The following is a 21,040-nucleotide window of genomic DNA, read 5'->3' as shown; positions in this document are numbered from 1 at the left end:
ATGGTAATAATTACGGTCGCCCGAGGGCGCTCAACCACCACGTCATCTGTGTTACAATTTCAATCAATGAAACGAAAAGCTGGCACGGACGTATATATAACTACAAAATAAAGTCATTATTATTGTTATTAATATTATTTTACAAAGTAACGTAAGATAAAATGAGTTTTATCACTACGTGTGACGAAACCTTTTCTGCGACAGCTCCAGCTCTCCGACGCACAGTGTAAACGTCAGCGTCCGAATTCACTCACTTCATTTCGTTCACTCCTTGTAAATATAGTGCACTCAAATGCCATACACTATATAGGGATTAGTGAATGAGTGAACGAGTGAGCAGTTTCGGACACAGTCTATCTTTTCATACAGATTACATAAACAAAGAATATTTGTTTTCGTTTTGAATTAGATCATTAAAAAAAAAACTATTTTGCCACTATGAAAAAAACCGCATTTGTCGACCACCCAGATGGTTAACTTTAGGAAGGAATATAAATTTTGATTAAAAATATATGCTCACTCACAACAAGACGCCGTTGCGATGGTGGAATCCATGCAGGACGAGCAGCGTTTGGCACTGCGTCGCTTTTCAGCGCGAGCTGTGAGGAGAAGCCCATTTCCACCTCCATTGCGTTGGCGAAGCAATCCCGCGTAAAATGCCGGTTGCACACACCAGCTCTTGGCGGAAACTCACGGTCTTCCAGGCCAAGTGCATAAAACCACTGCCGCCTAATTCCCAAGTCTGCTGGAAAGCCATGTAGTCCAGCAGTGCTGTTGCAACCAGCAACACTACACCTACGTCCCATCCTAACCCACTGTACTAAATACAGATAAAGCTAATGCTAAGAAGCTAAATCTAAGCTAACTTGAGGCTATCCTAACTGATGCAATAAGCTACTAACTAACTATGCTTCTAACAATACTACACTAACAACTATGCTACACTAAATAATCTATATAAATGCTATCCTGATCGTTTTCAATACTCGCAATCCCAACTCCTGACTCTCTACAGTGGTTTGATCTGAACAAGATGTTTTTATACAGGGGCTGAGCCTATGCTGAGGACGTGGTGAGCTGGTGCCTGCTTAGGTCACATGGCACCACAACTGCCAATTGGAAAATTCCACTGCAGTAGCCACCGTTCAACCTGAAGAGGGCAGCACTCAGACGTTTTTACAACATATTTAATACACAAATGTCTAAAAATGTACTCGAATCAATGAACAGCACTAATAAAGACCCAGTCTTACAGATAATTAACTAAAAAAGTTATTTTAGGATTTAGATACCCTTTAAAAAATACTTGCATTTTCTTCATCTGCAGCTTTGCCTCGTTCAGTTGGTATCGCTCCCTCGTTCAGGAACAGCTTTGAAGCAAATCCTGCTTTATACTGTCCGAGGTTGCGAAAGCACTCCGGCTTGAAGTGATTCGCGCACACAAGCAGGTTTTTGCTGACTGTTTCTGGGGGATTCCCGCTGAAAATAAAATGAACCCACTGCTCTCTGGTCTTCTCTGAGGCTGGGGCTCTCAATAGTGTCCTGTGCTCGTCTGTGCAGCCAACGACAGAACAGTTTGCATGCTTTGCTCGCACTTTTGCCATTGTGTGAGAACTGGTTACTTGCTTGCGAAACCAAATGGCGGCTCCGTGGGTGAAACTTGCAGATTAATATCATAATAAGATCCTCTTCCTACGCCAGAATGGAGCGAAATCTGATCGGCTTACATGCTTGCAGAGAAAGGCTTACCGAAACAAAGTTACTGGGTTATCACTTTTCATGTTTTCTGGGTTGGTAGATGCACCGGGTTATAGCACTTAAACACGGAAAAAAGTCAGATTTTCATGATTGTGTCCTATATCCCATCAAACCTCAATAGCAGCACAACGCACAGGAAAATAATCTAACTAACTAGAAACAGGTCAGTCAGTAACAAGGGAAATTAAATACAATCACTAGAAATATAAGTTAACCAGTATAAACTGTGGGAAATAAGAATACGTTTGGTAAATAAATGTATATACACATTTGTATAAATGTGGAATGTATAGAATTTCTAAGAGTAATTTCTATAAAAAATATTTTAAAAAATTGTAAAAAAAAAAAAAAAAAAAAAAAAAAAGTACAAAAGGAATTAGCAAAATGTCAGTATGGAGTAAGGCAAGTTACACCACAGGACTAGTGTACTACCCATGTACACTATTTCTAAATCATTGCTTAATACTTAAGGGTCCAATTCTCACTATTAACTATGACTTTTGCCTAAATAAACTCCTAATTACTACTTATTAAAGGGGTCATGAAGTGGCTTTTTAAAAAAAATTATGTTGTTGTCTGAGGTCAACTTATGACGTTCGCTTGGTTTTTACATTCAAAAACATCAAAATGAATAAGTAATAGGCTATTTTCTACCCTAGTTTTGAGCCTAGCTCAAAAACGCTCGGTTTCTATGGGCGTCTCGCATTGAAGACTTGGAAGTAAACGCCCACTGCTGTGAGTGGATAACAGTTTTGCATAATAATGAGTTTCAACTCACTCGTCAGTGCACGTGGGGGAAATTGTTTTGAAAACTTCCAATGTTGTAAAATGGCAACCGGAATGATTCGCCCATACATGTTCGACCCAGAGTCCGATCCCGAATCGCAGGACAATGAACCAACAACACCTCAAATACAACGGATACTTCAGCCTGTGACAGCGTGGTAAGTTATTGTTAATTGTTTATGCTACTTCTAATGTAGGCTATCTTTAATGTTTTTATAGAAATTTTACTCACATAAGTGTGTTGCACCATTCCTGTCGGATCCAATATAGAAGGCACAGCACCGTTTTTCAATCTTAATCGGTCTGCAAATCCTGTCTCGACCTGTGTCTTGTTTACAAAACAGTCCTCGGCGAAATGAAGCGAACAAACGGACAATGTTTTACCCACATCAGCTGGAACCTCATTAAAAATAAATTTTAACCATGCATTCCTATTGGAATCCAGAGGAAGCTTATGCAGCGACTGTCTTCTTCCACAACCAGGCACTGCACAATATTTAGTAAACGGCATGTTTACGGCTCGGTAGCTAGATCCGGTTTGTCATCACGAGGTAGGCCTATGTTATTTAGCTATGCGTGATCTCGTGTAATGCGCGAATCGGTGGGCGGGGCTAAACCGGCCGTGTTGAAGTAGGCGTTGATCTTCTTCTGCGGGGGTGGTGTTTTATCCTCTTTGATGTCATAGTTCCCCAGTTTGAAAAACGAGTGGTTTGCTGAGCCTGGTGTCAATAAAAGCATTTATTGGACTAACAAGGAGGTTTTCAGTTCTGAAACTTACAGGATATTCTTATAATATGGTGACCTCTTAGATGTCAAAAGCTCAAGGAAAATTTGATTTCTCAGTTCATCACCCCTTTAACAGAGGCGCCTCCAGAAATTTTTCATAGGGGTGGCCAGATGGGGCCACTTAAAATCTTGGGGTGGCACACCAAAACTATAAACCATAATTTCAGAATTTTATTCTACTGTTGTAGTAAACCGGCCTGTAGAAAACTATCAGAAAGACTTAAGGAAACTCCTCCTGATATACTTTGGTTTATTGTGTTATATTTAATGTTACTAATGATATCAGTAGGGCCCTACTAATATATATTATATTATATATAATGATATATATTATATAGATATGATATATATAAGGGCCCTCGCCCCATGGCAAATTTCCAGATACTTACATAATTGTGATGAATTTAATCCTTTTTAAGTTATTATTTTGCAGTGTAAGATTACAGTTAACACCTTTAAATATTACATACATGTATTATGAATTTTTAATAAACTTAATGAGTGTATAAATTAGCATCAAAAAGTAATTCTTGAAAAAATCTGCACAGTGATTTTATAAAATCTAAATATGTTAATAAAAACAAATTACTATTAGTTATCTTATAAAATACAATCAGGCAATCATACATTTCGCAATTTTATTTTTATATAGGCTATTAATGTCAAGAATTCAGAATTGCATATATACCCTACACTACAAAGAAATAATATAGGCTACAATTAAATTATGCTTATTTTAAATGTATTGAGCAGGCTAGCTATAACGAAATATATTGGCTTTTAATAATATTCCAGTGCGCAAACCCATGATAACATGAAAAAACAGAGCGCACACAGCGTGTATGCGCATCGCGGGATTCGCGGGGGCAGAAATGATGGGTAACACTTTATAATAATAGTAGGCTACATTACTTCAGCGCTGCGCTGCATAAGTGCGCATTTAAAAGTTCACGTCAGAAAGCGAAGAAATGTCGAGCGCACAAATCCTAGTGAGATTTGTTCCTTTGTTTCAAAGTTTTAAATTCCAGTTATTGTGCGTTTGATGCCAATTCATAGTCCAACAAGCACACGGTAGTGAGTCGTTTAAAAACAGCAGCAACAAACTCCACCAAAATAAAGTAATTTTATGCAAATCTACAGCCTTTTATCTACAGATCATGCATTATAATGTGAATATATCATATTGGAGAGAGTTTTACCGTGCATCCAAGAGGCGCGCGCGCTGTTTGAATATGAATGGAGAATGACTGACAGCCGCAGAGGAGGGAAAACGAGTTTCCTACTTTAATGATGTAAGTAGACTTCTGTCCCTCACATTAATCCGTGGAATGACTTCAGATGACTTTGTCACCCAAACTGACGTGAAAAAAGCGGGAGGCGCCGAAAAGCGCGCTGTTTGCATCCCTGCTTGTCAAAACGTGGCAAAGACACATCGAAAAGCTGCTGTAACAGTATACTGTAACCATTTGGCACTTAAAAAGCACGTCACGACACATAATTCCCCGTCTTCTTTTACTAAAGAATATTTTTGACTTATTTATGAAATGCATAACTGATGCTACTAAAATTTATACTGGTCATTGGGGTGGCCAGTGGGGTGGCCAGGAGTCGGCCAGGGGTGGCCACGGCCACCCCTGGCCACCCCCTGGTGGCGCCACTGCCCTTTAATAGTTAGTAAGGTGGTTGTTAAACTTGGGTATTGGGTGGATTAAGGGATGTAGAATATGATAATGCATGCATTAATATGCCTGATGTAGAATATGATAATGAAGGCATTAATATGGGCTTTATAAGTACTAATTATCTGTATGGATGCATCAGTCCGGTATCAGGGAAGAGAGATAAAACATGAAACCAAATAAATACATAATTATAAATTTATATGATTTGTCTACATTATTCTACAGTAAACATAAACATATAGGCCTATGTATTTTTATATACGCAATGGTTAGCATAATCTGCTGAGGAAAAACCCCCCAGCTATAACCAACCTTAGCTGGTTGGCTGGTTTTAGAGGGGTTTGGATAATTTTTTTTAGCTGACCAGGCTGGTCTTAGCTGGGCAAGCTGGAGACCAGTTAAAACCAACAAAGATCAGCCAGACCAGACAGGCTGGTTTTAGCTCTTTTTTTTCAGTAGGGAAGTAGCCTTTAGCATCGCATATAAATATATTTCTGCATCATACTGCAATCATAATGTCCATCAGATCGCAAAAAAAGTTATCTCTAACACTCTCTGGTTTCTGAAAGAGTTTTGAGCTGGAAATGGTATAAAATGTCTTAAATGTTAAAGTTAGCTGTTTGGCTGGTATGATAAGATGGGAAATGAGCAGCGGTGTCGAGCGTCTCCTGACTCAGATCAACTCTTGCTCATGACTCCTCAAGCCCCAGGGGACAAGCTTTATACGTAGGTATTTTGGCCTTTGATTTTTGACCTGGCATTTCACAGTGGTAACACGGCTATTGAAGCCCATCTAAATAAAGTTGTCCTATTGACCCATTATGCCCCTTTTCACAAGATGTAAAAGAATTATTTGATGTCCCCAGAGTGTGTATTTGAAGTCTCAGCTCAAAATACCCCACAGATAATTTTTATAGCATTTTAAAATTGACAAATTTGGGCTTGTGCAAAAAAGCACTGTTTTAGTGTGTTTCCCTTTAAATGCTAATGAGCTGCTGCTCCCGCCCCACTTTTCAGACGAGGGAGGAGCTTCTAGGACTGCATGAGAGCAATAACAAATCCATCACACTTTCATACTATGAAAATGTCTGAAACTGCAAGTAATGTTGTTCAGCCGTATATGTATGAACCGGAATCGGACAGTGAAGGAGAGGCTGTAGAAGAAATTACAACATGAAACGTCTTCATTGATAACTGAGTACCAGACTTGGTCAGCGGTTTTGCGTCTGTCTGGCAAGCAATAGGCTATCTCTTGTTTGGCTGCTCTGTTCTGATGTGCTGTCCTTTACAAATAAAGATTCCACTATCAGCGCGATAAAAAAATAACAACATAGCTGGACTCATGGTGCTATCACATGCTAGCAAGCTTGACAAATTCAAAGGGCAATGTCGAAAACAAACGCGTAATACTTACTTCTAGATGTGTAGCTGGATCACGAACAGTTGGCACTGCTACATTCTTCAGGAGCAACTTTTTTGCAAAACCTGCTTTATATGAGCCTCATTCAAAAAGCTGTCCTGTGTAAAATGATTCTAGCAGACATAAACAAATTTTGGTAGAGTTGAGGGAGCATTTTATTCAAAAACAAAATTAATCCACCTCGTCTTCAGCGGCTCAGATTTCAGCTATGTGGATTAATACATCCAGCTACACAACAACGACAACGCTTGGGAGACATTCTCGTCAGTGCAGCAATGGCGGATGTGTACAACTCTCAACTCGCTGTGAACTCGATCAGGGCGGTTCTATGTTAAAACGGCAGTGTCTGTCAACACTCGTGGGCGGGGCCTGTGGCTGTTGTGACGTCACTAAAGCCGCATTCTGAAAACAGGTCGTTGGGAGCATAGACATCATATAGATAGACGCCCTATCGACCGCTACTGCCTATTGGCGCGGACGAGCCGTGGGGCCGGCATCTTAAACCGGTCACCCGCTCCGCTCAGTGTAATCTGTTTGGCAGGTGCAATGAGCTGCCAGCGCATTTAATTAATCATATCTCACTGAATACCGAACTGATTTTCACGCAGGTTTTTTTGTTGCAAAGGTCACACACGTAGCTACGACACATTGAATATTTTGTTCACAAAATACAACTAATAGTACGGTAATGTTAAATGTTAAATCTTACTTGTGTAAAGTAATCCCGAGTGATGGTCCGCCGATTTGAGCAGGAATATGCTGCACAGTGCTCTGGCATCTACTGCTGCTATGCAACGCAAATAGGAGTATGACCGGTTTAAGATGGCGGCCGCATTTCTTGCACCACAGCGGCCAAAAGGGCATCTAGTCTCTATATGATGTCTATGGTTGGGAGACACTGCTTATGATTCATGGGGATTTAAAAAAAAGGAGTGGGTGGATTTTTATCACTGCAGGACGGTTGTGTACACACACTGCACTGCTATCACACATTTATGTCCAAACACCATGGAAAAGGGACATTTGCATAATAGGCCCCTTTAAAGGGGAAATGATAAAAAATTTGGCATTTACAATGCAAAAAGGGAAGAGGAGGAGAAAAAACAGGAAATTAAATTGGATCATGACATCACATCACTTAAAGGGGAAATCACACATTTTTCAGGCAGGTTCAGGCATTATTATTGAGAAAAAGAGAAAGCGAGAGAGAGAGAGAGAGAGAGAGAGACGAGGGGGTGGGGCGGCTCTGTTAGGAATATAGGGAATATATACACTGCCACACACACAGGCAGAATCAGAGAGATTAGGCATAGATGTACAGTAGTGTGAATCCTCAGCTGTCTCACACAGTTCCCCAATCACAGATACACAGACGACTTCAGCTTCAACTTTTTCAGCTTTGTTCTATAGAATCACACTGGTTATCATCACTCGTATATTTTTAGAAGTATAATAATGCGATGTTACACACAGTATGATAATGTAACACTACTAACAGCAGGCAGACACAGCTGTTAGTTTGGGGTCTCAGGTGCTGCTTCATAACTCTGACGAACGCTGATGAAATTAGACGTCCATGCAATAACACAGTTAGATTAGTTCATTAGTGCCAGCACAGCTCCTAAAAGGCATGATGAACACTGTTTTCCCTTCAATCATTTAGCCTGACACTATTGTTTCTAAACATTTGCCATCTTTTTCCAATCCCTTCTGATTACTGGACGAAGAGATTTATAAATCATTTTATATAGATTGCACTGACAGATTTCTAGCCAATTAAATATTTTAGAGTTGAACAACTAGGAAAAATATACATTGAATAAATATTTACATGACTTTATCAGATTTTGGGAGTTTTTGAAACATTGGCATTTCATTTAGCTTGATTCGACTCCTTTGCATTTCTGAAATTTAAACTTTTTTGTGCAACTCAACTGTATTGTAAAATATACCAGTGTAAAATATGTAAAAGCATCAGTAAATAAGGCCTATTGTCAAGATGCATATTTTGATGCATATTTTCTTTTAGAATGATTTATTCAGTTAACACCCAAAATAACATCAATTGTTCTAGTAATATTCAAATTTCAAATCTATACTGCTATATATTTGAATGAACACAATTGTGCAAATATTCCTTTTTGGTCGTATAGTTTATATCGTAGTTGTTACTTTTGTGGTTATTTAGTTTAGTACAGTGTATTGAAAACTAAATGTTAACCTTCTCATGAAGCAGACTGAAATATCTCCACAGTGGGGATGATGTTGTGGGAATGAGTTGTCATGGAAACAGCGTTGGATAGGATCACAGCATTATTTAGCATGATGACCGCTCTTCAGCAAATATTTGTCTAGAGGTTACAGTGGAGAGTGTCTCATTAGATATCTAGAACACTCTGATGTTACTCACACTGTTGGTTTGATATCCAGAATAATCAACACTAATAAACACCATGAGGCAAGGAAGAGCAGGAGACATGAGATGAAGTGATGGTAAAAATGAGTTTGTTGGATAATCTTAATTGCCAATTTCTTGATGCTCAGTCGGACGTCATCTGACCAGCACTATATCAAGAAGTTATTATATATAGCAAAGCAAAGACAATGGGAAACAACTGCTTCATGACATCATCCTCTGACATTAAAAATACTGAGATAGAAACATTTCTTTATTGAAAGATTAAACAGGAACAGAGAAACATGGAGAGTTACTTGTATATGGATATATAAAATGAAATGAGAAAATATAGAAAGTAGTCTAATATGAAAGAGATAAAGAAACAACACAAATAAAGTACAACACATTGTTTTCTTGAAGCTGCACATACACTGTAAAAAATTATGTTAAAAAAAGTTCATTTGCTGCCTTTTACGTATAATCATATTTAAATTATATTAATTAAATTATATTAAACTGACTTACATTTTTTTGTTGAATCTCATTATGCCCCTTTTCACAAGATGTTAAACAATTATTTGATGTCCCCATAGAGTGTATGTGAAGTCTTAGCTCAAAATACCTCACAGATAATTTTTTGTTGAATTTTAAAATGGGCAAATTTGGCTGTCTCTCTGGGACAATAGGTCCTCCGGAAATGAAGATAGTTAGTTAGTTAGTTGCCTTTGATTGAGAAAGGTGAGTTAGCGGGGGGGGGTAGGGTTGGGCGGTATTTCGGTAATATCGTATACCGCGGGGTCTTAAAATAGCAACAGTATCAGTTTCAATACCGTCATTACAGGCACTTATATATAATAAATAAATATAATTTATTCAATGCCTAAAAATGCTTATGTAGTTGTCATCAAGTGACAGTGTGGAGGAGAAAGAGCGAGAGAGAGAAGGGAGAGGCGGTAAATACTGACTAGGCAATTTGTAAATGTTGCAATAAAAAAGGTGACCGCGAGAGATGGAAACACCTCTAACCTAATGTTGCATCTCCGAAACAACCACCCACTCACTGCTGCGAAGATGCATTTTGCCCCGAGTTCATTAAATATGCGCATTACTTAATATTTGTTAAAATATTATAATGTTATTTTTTTTACGTTGATAATGAAAACTGAACAGCACGAGTAAGATGGGATGCATCGGGAGTCAGTCATTGACCACTTAATTAAGTTTCATTTTGTAAAAGGCCTTTCTTTAAAGTGAATTTCGTTTTGTATAAATTGTATCTTAATTTTAATATTTTTTTTATCAACCAATAATAAATAAGAATCAAATATAGCAGACAACATAATCATGACATGATCGTTCGCCGGCGCGCCGCCGTCACTTGCATTGAAATCTCATCATAAATTAACAGAAACTCAGTGTATGTCTCACAGACATGACAAATATCTAAATAAAGCTTGAAATTTCATTAAACGAAACAATTCAAAACGAAAAGAAATAGGCCACTCGCTGATTATTTAATCCATGATGTGAATTTCTCTCTATGCGCGTTCATACGGAAATGGCGCTCATCAAATTAAACGAAACTATTCAAAACGAAAAGAAATAGGCTAGCCTACTCTCTGATTATGTAATCCATGATGTGCATTTCTCTATATAGTTCACTATGGAGATGGCAATTCGTCAATTTCTTTAAACGAAACAATTCAAAAGGAAAAGAAATATAGGCAGCATACTCTCTGATTAATCCATGATTTCTCTCTATAGGCGCGTTCACTACGGAGATATCAATCGTCAATTTCTTTAAACGAAACAATTCAAAACGAAAAGAAAAAGGCTAGCCTATACCTTCTGATTATGTAATCCATTATTTGCATTTCTCTCTATATATGCGCGTTCACTAGGAGATGTCGATCGTCAACTTAATCTTTGCAGCACTGACAGAAAAGTTGTATTAATAAAAATCAATGGACGCGTGTCACCGGATTTACAAATCCACTTGTTGCTTGTTAATTTAATTTAAATTAATTAATAAAATGAATACAATTGTCATAATTAAAATAAATAAATATTATTAATTGTCCCATTTTTGCTCATTTATAAATAGTATATATATCTACCACCCCCTCAGCACCTGGGTTAAAAAATTATTTGGCGCCACCATATTATAACGGCCCACGTATTAAAAATAGTCGAGTCTAAATAGGGCTACGGCTCATATTACATTTAATGCCGTCAGCAGGGATCAGACACAAGGTGGTTGGCCTTGATTAATTTTTTTTTTTTTTTTTGCCCGATCGGTTTTCAGTTTCTGAACGGTGTAGGCACAAGCCAACAGTTTGGTGACGCTGTCTGAGCCTTATGTCATAATTTTTAATTAGTCACGGTAATACCGTATACCCCGGTAAAATAGGGAGGAGGTTTGACGGTATCAAAATTTGGATACCGCCCAAGCCTAACGGGGGGAGAGTTATCATAGTTTCACCAATTACCTCGTAATTCTGCTTGACCATCGTCCACATGCTACTGAGACTCAACTGAGACGAACAGACTTGGTGATAGAACTTATGCTTTAAACGCCGCCCCAGGCCTGTGGATTGGCATCCTCGGCTGCAGATACGGGTTTCTGCTTGTACTATCCACCCTATATGGGTGGGTCTTCTTGGCCCAGAGAGACTGAAGTGTTTTTAATTTATTCATGCATGTATGGATTGTTTTGATTGTGTAACGGATAGCGAGACAGGGAGGGAGGTCGAGGAAACGGGAACTGGAGAAACACGCCCTTGTTGTCACCGTATGCAGTGCAGGCTGGGTATTACGTTGAGTATGAAACACAGCGTGATGGTTAAGCGTGAAACTCACTGTGTGTAGATGGAGTGATGTGTTTGGCGGGTCTGCCCATGTTTCTCTTCCCCTTCTGCATATCCATACCTGTACCCGTGATTCTGAGTGTATCTTGTGTATTTGAAATAAAGTGTAAACCCTTTTAACTCAAACCGGCTGGCTGCTGCGAGTTTTTGTCCACCGTATGACTGTTTATGAGGTTTATTACAGTGTGTTTCCCTTTAAATGCTAATGAGCTGCTGCTCCCGCCCCACTTTTCAGACGAAGGAGGAGCTTCTAGGACTGCATGACAGTAATAACAAATCCATCACACTTTAATACTATAAAAATGTCTGAAACTGCAAGTAATGTTGTTCATCCGTGTGTATGAACCGGAATCGGACAGTGAAGGAGAGGTTGTAGAAGAAATTACAATATATAGACTGCAACACTAAGTTTCAGAATGGTTAGTTGATGTTTAATGTAGTTAATATGTAGAAATTGATGAATCGATTATCATGTTCCATCATAACTTAATAACTCGCTGTAGGTGTTCGTGTGGGAATTGCTGTAAGATGCCTACAGAGCCAGAGAACATGCTGCATGGAAGTAGAACAGGTATAACTGAATTAACTTACGGTTATAATTGATCTCTGTAGCAATGTTCAGGGAAGAAGGAGGCGGGAACCGGCGAACGATCAAAATAAACTTTATTTAAAATAAAACAAACAAACCAAAATACCGCCAGCAGCCCCTCGCGGACGAATGCTGGCTACCGAAAATAAATATAAATGCCAGCAGCCCCTCGCGGACGACTGCTGGCTAAAATAAAATATAAAAACCAAACACAACTAAATCACAGGCCTGTTTCTCTCTCGATCATCAACGTCGTCGCTCCTCCTTTATGCTTCCGCTCCTCCGTGAGAGATGCGAGACCGGTGTGCTTCACAGGTGTTGCTCATTAGCAATCGCACCACCGGCCTCGCGCCGTTCTCTCACGTCCCTCGGCCGTCCTGTTCGCCACATACCCCCATCGCCCCTCACAGGCCGGGGGGTACCCACGAGCCTGTGCCTACTCCCCCTGGCGGCGGCGATCCCTGGGGGGTATGGACCGACAAGCCGAGGGAAACGGAGACGGAAGCGAGGAGCGACAGATCGAGAGAGGGAAGAGAGAAAAAAAAAATTGGTCCGGTTCCCACAACGTGCTGCCATCTGGTCCCCCACCAGCTGGGCGATCTCCTCCGCGGTGCCTGGCGGTGACGCTGGGTAGCCGTCGGTGGACGGCTCGACGCTCCTCCGCCGCCCTGTGGACGGTGACGGCTCCTTGGGTTCCTAGGGCAGCCGGCAGGAGCCCCCGCTCCCTGCTCCTCCCCTTCATGGTGGACGGCAGCAGGCTCCGACCCACCGCGAGCGGCGGTGACTCCCCCGCTCCCTCCCGGACGGCAGCCGCCCCTCCAACTCCCAGGCGGCCGGCAGCGAGCTCGACCGTCCCACCGGCAACTCACACCAGCGCACCGCCTCGAGCGTCCATGGCCGCGAGGCCCCCGCTCTCTGCTCCTCCCTTCGTTCGGCGGATGGCAGCAGGCTCCGGCCCACGGCGAGCGGCTGCGACTCTCACACCATGCTCGATGGCACCACGGATTCCCGACAGCAGCGAGGACTCTCTGACAGCGCGTTCCTCCCTCTTCCCAGTTTTCGGCACCAGTGTAGCAATGTTCAGGGAAGAAGGAGGCGGGAACCGGCGAACAATCAAAATAAACTTTATTTAGAATAAAAGAAACAAACCAAAATACCACCAGCAGCCCCTCGCGGACGACTGCTGGCTAAAATAAAATACAAATACAAAAACCAAACACAACTAAAACACAGGCCTGTTCCTCTCTCGATCATCAACGTTGTCGCTCCTCCTTTATGCTTCCGCTCCTCCGTGAGAGATGCGAGACCGGTGTGCTTCACAGGTGTTGCTCATTAGCAATCTCACCACAGGCCTCGCGCCGTTCTCTCACGTCCCTCGGCCGTCCTGTTCGCCACAATCTCATTGTCATAACACGCATTCATGTTACGAAATTTGTGGCAATAAAGGGGAAAAGACGGATGCGACAGCTTGTGCAGACTCCCAGATGTATGACTAGGCCTAAGCATCCTGGATTGGAGCCTGTTTGTTTAAACGTGTATTCTCTTCAGAATGCATACAACATTTATCGAGCCGACTATAGAACCTTACATCAGCGCTTTTGCGTCTGTCTGGCAAGCAATATCTCTTGTTTGGCTGCTCTGTTCTGATGTGCTGTCCTTTACAAATAAAGATTCCACTATCAGCGCGATAAAAAAGAAAACATAGCTTGACTCATGGTGCTATCACATGCTATCACAAACTTTATAAGTCTAACATGTTATTATGAGCTTGACAAATTCAAAGACAATTACGAAAACAAACGCGTAATAATTCAAGATGTGTAGCTGGATCACGAACAGTTGGCACTGCTACATCCTTCAGGAGCAACTTTTTTGCAAAACCTGCTTTATACTGAGCCTCATTCAAAAAGCTGTCCTGTGTAAAATGATTCTAGCAGACATAAACAAATTTTGGTAGAGTTGAGGGAGCATTTTCTTCAAAAACAAAATTAATCCACCTCGTCTTCAGCGGCTCAGATTTCGGGAGTAAATAGATAGAGCTATGTGGATTAATACATCCAGCTACACAACAACGACAACACTTGGGAGACATTCTCGTCAATGCAGCAATGGCGGATGTGTACAACTCTCAACTCGCTGTGAACTCGATCAGGGCGGTTCTATGTTAAAACGGCAGTGTCTGTCAACACTCGTGGGCGGGGCCTGTGGCTGTTGTGACGTCACTAAAGCCGCATTCTGAAAACAGTTCGTTGGGAGACACTGCTTGTGATTTATGAGGATCTAAAAAAAAGGAGTGGGTGGATTTTTATCACTGCAGGGTGGTTGTGTACACACGCTGTCATTACACATTTATGTCCAAACACCATGCAAAAGTGAATTTTGCATAATAGGTCCCCTTTAACTAAAAACTTAAAGACAGCGGTGTTAGAATAAATGTTAAAAAATATACTGTCAACGACCCGAGTCTCTCAGGAGTTTTGAAATATATCACCTACTGGTACAGTGCAGCTGAACTCAAGTTTACATACACCTTGCAGAAATAAGAGGGATCACAAAAATTGCTTGAGCTACTTCTGAATCCAAGCAAATGGATTATTATACTGTATTTGTATAACTGTATATGTATTACTGGGGGGCAGTCATGGCCTAATGGTAACAGAGTTGGACTGGTGACCCAAAGGTTGCTGGTTCGATTCCAGTACCGGCAGGAATATGACTGAGGTGTCCTTGAGCAAGGCACCTAACCCCCAATCGCTCCCCGGGCGCCACTCAAGGCTGCCCGCTGCTCCGGGTGTGTGTATCCACGTTTGCAGTGTGTGTGTCTTCACTACTCACTACTCTGCTCCTAATGTGTGTGCACTTACTTGGATGGGTTAAATGCAGAGGTCAAATTCCAAGTATGGGTTACCATACTTGGCCATCATGTGTCACTTTCACTTTCACTTTTCACTATTTGCTCCCAGAATATTGTAGTTCCAGCCTAAAACCAGCCAAACCCAGAGTCTCTATTTCCTTCTGTCATCTTGTTCTGTCCTGTCTCATGTCTTTCATTCTAGATGTTTGACTGCATTCAAAATAGTATCCCTTCTCTCCAGTGGATAAATGTTTCAAGTAATGTCGTCTTGATGGCCCATCAAATAAATTCATGAAGACCAGCTAGTCCTCACAAGGTTAGGTTAAACTTAGAATCTGACGAATTTACAAAATATTCATGAAGTTGTAGTAATTAGTAAAAAAAAAAAAACTCTAAACATAGATACAAGTAAGATAGGTGCATTACTTTTATCCAGTAGTGGCATTAGACTAAAACAAAAAAGAAAGAAATTATATATAGTTATTATATTACATGTAATTATACTGTACTAAAAATTAATTTATGAATCATTTTATTTTTGAATATTCATATTATATTTCATATTTATATATCTTATATTTTTATAGAAAATTATTTTTAACAAGGCTATACATATATATTTACATTAAAATACTATTATTTAAGGGTGTGACGAGACATGAGTTTGGGTTCATGAGAACGAGACGAGACGTGATTTTTATAGAAATCCTCAATGACAAAATTCATATCTGGAAAAAAAGTCTGCAGGTGCAATTTTAAATGATTTAACTAATAATCTTGTAATGAATGTCATTTCAGTTCTACTTTATGAGTATGAATTATCAAATGCATTGAAAGACAACAATTGTAACAATCATCCACTGGAGGCAAGTTTGTAGAGAACCCAAGTGCAGTTTATATACAAAACATGATCAAACATAGAGCGTGGGGGGTGCCGGCAGTGCAGGGGGCCAGGGAGGCGCGGCCTTAACCAGATACTTACTGCCCCCGCAAAACAATTTCTTAGGTGAAGTTTTGGGGTCGTGGCCTGGAGTGAGATCATGAGCTGGAGTCCCCTCTGGATGCTGGTCAGGGGCTGGAGTCTCTGGCATGGTGGCCATGGCGTGGAGAGGCTCTGTAATGGTGGCGGCCATCTTGGGACGAAACTCTGGAATGGCGGAGGCCATCTTGGGTGAGGGCTCACAGGCTGGAGCCGTTGTGTGTGCTGCCCACAAATAGGCCTGTCGCGATAGTCAATAAATCAACGAATCGCACGTTAAAAAAATGAGCTCGATAATTTTTCCGGTCGCGATAATTTCCATTTGCATGCTTGTTTGTTTTCCTCGTCTCTCTCTTTCTCTACCAAAGAGACTGGATAACAACTGACCCTCTTGTCAGTTGCATGGTCTTTTGTGTGGGAAGGCGGCGCTTGTCAGTCACATGGTCTTTGTGTGGGAAGGCGGGAGTGCTCGAGGGGACTGCCGGGAAGAGAGAGAAGACGCTAGTTGTGAGTTGGAGGAATAAAAAAAGAAAAAGTTGGAATTGGTTTCAAAGCCAAACGCGACAGCTGCAGTATGGGAGCACTTCGGATTCAAACCAAATGACCATGGTGAACCACTTAACCTGAGTGAGCCGGTATGTCGCATTTGTTGTAAAACAGTAGTAGGGCTGGGCGATAAATTGATTTTATCGATTAACTCGAATGTGTAGTTTACGTTGATTTGTTTGAATGAAAATCGGTTCTCTTACGAGAGGTTCTCTCGTATTGCGTAAGTATAGCTTACGCTACGGGAAAGATTCACCTTTTCGAGATATTGAAGCCAAAAAATTATCCTTAATTTTTGTATCCATTTTCAATGCAGTGCAGCAGCTAGCAGACCTAGAGCAAGCTGTCTAGCGTGCCCATAGGCTGCCCTGCGGGAACTGCAGCAGCCTATAGCTGAACCCGACGTGACGTCACGTCAAATGAAGGCGCTCGCGCCTTCACAGCTTCAGAGCCCGCCAATATGGGCGTGACTTAGCGTGTATAAGCAGGGTTCGTAGGCTGATTCTCTGATTTTCATCTCTTCAGAGAAGCTCTTCGCATCGCTGGACCTTGAGAAGCTGCCGCCGCCGTTGAACAAGCGACAAGCCAGCTAAGGACAGTGCCTGAAGAAGCCGGCCGTCTTCGCCACCTTCAGCCTTCCGTGCCAGCTACGCTATCCGGCGGCGTATCCTTTTTATCCTAAGCTTCCAAGCACTAAAAGAGCACGAGCGTCGTTTTAAAGATGTCTCGCTCCACTTGTGGCTCGTGCAGAGCCCCGCTCAGCGTCGGAGACCACCACGTTATATGCGCTCTCTGCCTGGGCCCGGAACACACTGCTCTGGCCCTCTCTTCCGGAGGATGTGAGCACTATGAAGAGCTTCCGATGTTGACCTTGTGGGCTCGACTTGAAGCTTGCAACCCCGAAGCTGTCACTCTGCCCTTTGCGGGACCGCGCAGAAAGAAGCGCCGTTCCCTAAGACAGCCGGAGCCCACGGCCACTGCGACGCGCTCGCCGGAGTCCCTCCCTCGAGCCTCAGTTTCATCGCCCAGCCCCCCCCCCCCCACCGACGCGCAGCCGCCGGCCACGGCCCGCTCTGCCCCAGTGTCTGATGATGAGGCGGAAGCGCCCGCCGCGGGAGACAGTTGTTCCATCCTGGCTTCTGATAGTGAGGAATGGTCGAGTTCTCAGCACTCCGCCGCCTCCTCGATCCAGGAATCCGGCAGGACCCGCGCCGGAGTGGACGCTGAGCTGATGCGCCTCCTTTCACAGGCCGTTGACCGCCTCGGGCTTGAGTGGTCGCCGCCTAAGGAGCCCGCGGACAACAGACTCGACGGCTGTTTTCTTCAGAGTCACCGCCGTCAAGTGCCCTCTGCCAGGTCTGCACCCTTCCTCCCAGAGCTGCACACTGAGCTTTCAAAATCGTGGAATGCACCATTCTCTGCGAGGCTCCAATCCTCTGTCTCCGCGTCGCTCTCCCAAGTGGACGGTGCCGCCGAGAGAGGATACAGCTCAATCCCTAAGGTTGAGGAAGCGGTTGCTGCACATCTTTGCCCGCCCTCCGCGAGATGGCGCTCAAAGTCTGCATTGCCGTCTAAAGCCTGCCGGACCACATCTACTCTTGTCGGTCGCGCCTACGCCGCCGCCGGACAAGCAGCTTCCGCCCTGCACTCCATGGCTGTGTTACAGATCCTGCAAGCCGATCTCCTCCGTGAATGGGACGAGAAAGGCCCGGATACAGCTGCTGTAACGGACCTGAGGAGCGCGACGGATCTCTCCCTTCGCGCTACCAAGGCTGCAGCTCAAGCCCTAGGACGATGCATGGCCTCGCTGACTGTCACTGAAAGACCCCTATGGTTAACGCTGGCTGACATGAGAGAGTCTGAGCGGTCCACTTTCCTTGACGCTCCTCTCTCCCACACTGGTCTCTTTGGCCTGCCAGTGAATGGAATCGTCGACCGCTTTTCTGAGGTCCAGAAAGCATCGCAAGCCATGAACTTGTTCCTGCCCCGTCAAGCTAGCTCCGCAGCAGACCGCCCCCCCCCCCCCTCCCCACGTAGGCCGCGGCCAAAGATCAAGCTGAAGTCTGAGCACGCGAAGCCCTCCTAGCATCAGTGAGAGGGAAAAGACGGTTAAGTCTCGCCGCGGCCGGACTACCGTCAAAACTTTTCACCCTGTCAGTCCCCTTAACACAGGCTACTGCAGTAAGTCTTTTAACAGTCAACGAGTCGGTAACACTACCCGCTCGCCTGCACACAACCGCCGTTTTTACGGCAAACCAGAGAAATCTCAGAAAGGGCATAATGCCTGGTTATTCGGCTCACGCCGGTGGTGTTTTAAGTGTAGAAAAAGTGCCCACGCCACAGTGCTCACCCCTACACACAAACACAGCACTTCCCGTGTCACCCAGGGAGCCCACTCTCATAAAGCTGGCAAATGCCGCTCGAGTGTTATCTGCAGAAAATGTGCCTACGTCTCGCAAGCTTGCGGCTCGATCTGGCATCCCCATCCAGAGCGCTGGTCTCTGCACGTATGGTTGATCAACGGTTACCCGTTGCCCTGCCAGACGCAGTAATGAACACAATCACGCAGTCTAGAGCTCCTTCTAGCAGAAGGCTCTACGCGTCCAAATGGTCTGTGTTCTCTAAATGGTGTGCTGACAAAAATCTGGACCCACGGGAGTGTGGGGTTTCGCGGTTGCTCAGTTTCCTTCAAGAGCTGTTGGAAAAGGGAAGGTCCCCTTCCACGCTAAAAGTCTATGTGGTAGCCATCGCAGCATTCTCAGAATCGACGCACGGCCAGTCAATAGGCAGGAACGAGCACATCATCCGCTTCCTCAGAGGAGCCAGAAAGATGAATCCTCCGCGCCCCCCTTCAGTTCCTATGTGGGATCTTTCTTTGGTCCTCGAGGCCCTGAAGGCATACCCCTTTGAACCTTTAGACTCTGCGGATCTAAAGTACTTATCACTTAAAACCGTTTTTCTGATCGCTCTGTCATCAGTCAAACGTGTGGGGGACTTACACGCGCTGTCTGTTAGCGCCGCGTGTCTTGAGTTTGGCCCGAATTACTCAAAAGTCATCCTCAAACCTAGACATGGCTATGTTCCTAAAGTGATTGGCACTCCGTTCAGAGCACAGGTCATTTCGCTATCGGCTCTGCCAGCGTCCGATAGTGAGAGTGATGTTAATCTCCTCTGCCCGGTCAGGGCGCTGAGAGCTTACATTACGCGCTCCGCCCCTTTCAGGCGTTCTGAGCAGCTTTTTGTTTCGTTTGGTGGGCGCACCAAGGGTCTCGCCGCCTCGAAACAGAGTCTATCCAGATGGATAATAGACGCGATTGCAGCTGCTTATACAGCAAAAGGTCTGCAATGCCCCCTGGGCATCAGGGCTCATTCCACCAGAGGCGTGGCCTCTTCGTGGGCATGGCCCAGTGGAATTTGCATTCATGACATTTGTGTGGCGGCAGGCTGGGCTTCCCCTTCCACCTTTGTCAGATTCTATAATCTGGAAGTTCCCGCACTACAGGCGAAACTACTGTCAGTTTCGTGAGAGGTCAGTTCTGCCCAGATACTATCATGCGCAAACTACTCTCATATGACTAGCTCTTCTGGTTGAGCTGCACTGTATCAGGTTATGTGCTATATGCTTATACATTGACCGGTGTTGCCGCTCTGTATTCCCTGTGAGTGCTTATATACATGCGCTTATATATACATGCGCTTATTCCCGCTGATCTGGGATCCCCGAAATTCTGGGACTCATAAGTGGATGTTGGCGCGCACGCCGTTGACAAAGGGTTCCCGTAGCGTAAGCTATACTTACGCAATACGAGAGAACCTCTCGTAAGAGAACGTGCTCGGTTACCTAACGTAGCCTCGGTTCTCTCTAGAAGAGGGAACGAGTATTGCGTAACCTGCCGTGCCTGCGCCACGAGCGTTTTCCGCTTCAGTCGATGAAAACCAGAGAATCAGCCTACGAACCCTGCTTATGTACGCTAAGCCACGCCCATATTGGCGGGCTCTGACGCTGTGAAGGCGCGAGCGATATACTCGTTTCCTCTTCTAGAGAGAACCGAGGTTACGTTAGGTAACCGAGTACGTTTTCTCTTTAACATCCGCCAACGCTCCCGTAGTTCCGAACGGGTTCAGTGCTTGCCATAGAGAGAGATACTCAAACAACATGGCAAATGAACAAGAACGCAGTACACCTGCCAAAAACATTTACAAACTGAATTTGCAGGGCTGCCAACTTCCACATATTCACTGTGAGAGACACGGCGCAATTGTCACTTTTTACACGCTTTCACGCCACACATCCATTTTCTCACGCAGAGAAAAATCACGAAGCAAAGACGACACTGACACCGACAGACAAGACAGAGAAGGGCACTATTGATAT

The 21,040-nt window shown here is 43.5% G+C and overlaps 1 protein-coding gene across 2 annotated transcripts in view; it reads right to left on the bottom strand.

The window, feature by feature from the left end:
• The window catches only part of LOC143729210 (uncharacterized), an 80,568-nt gene that overhangs the window by 21,441 nt on the left and 38,087 nt on the right, over positions 1-21,040 (bottom strand). The window contains exon 1 of one of the 2 annotated variants that reach the window (XM_077220358.1): positions 525-1,577. The exons of the other annotated variant lie outside the window; for it this stretch is intronic. Coding sequence (XP_077076473.1) covers positions 525-806 — 282 coding nt within the window. The 5' untranslated portion in view covers positions 807-1,577. Of the gene's footprint in view, positions 1-524; positions 1,578-21,040 lie in introns of those variants that run through there. 2 annotated transcript variants of the gene reach the window in all.

The sequence above is a fragment of the Siphateles boraxobius genome, unplaced genomic scaffold (assembly GCF_051911475.1).
Source record: "Siphateles boraxobius isolate OS27281-9 unplaced genomic scaffold, OSU_SipBor_1 8, whole genome shotgun sequence".
In the NCBI taxonomy this organism is placed as follows: Eukaryota; Metazoa; Chordata; class Actinopteri; order Cypriniformes; family Leuciscidae; genus Siphateles; species Siphateles boraxobius.
Note: the sequence above shows the minus strand (reverse complement) of the source record. Positions and strands in the feature narration are given on the sequence as shown.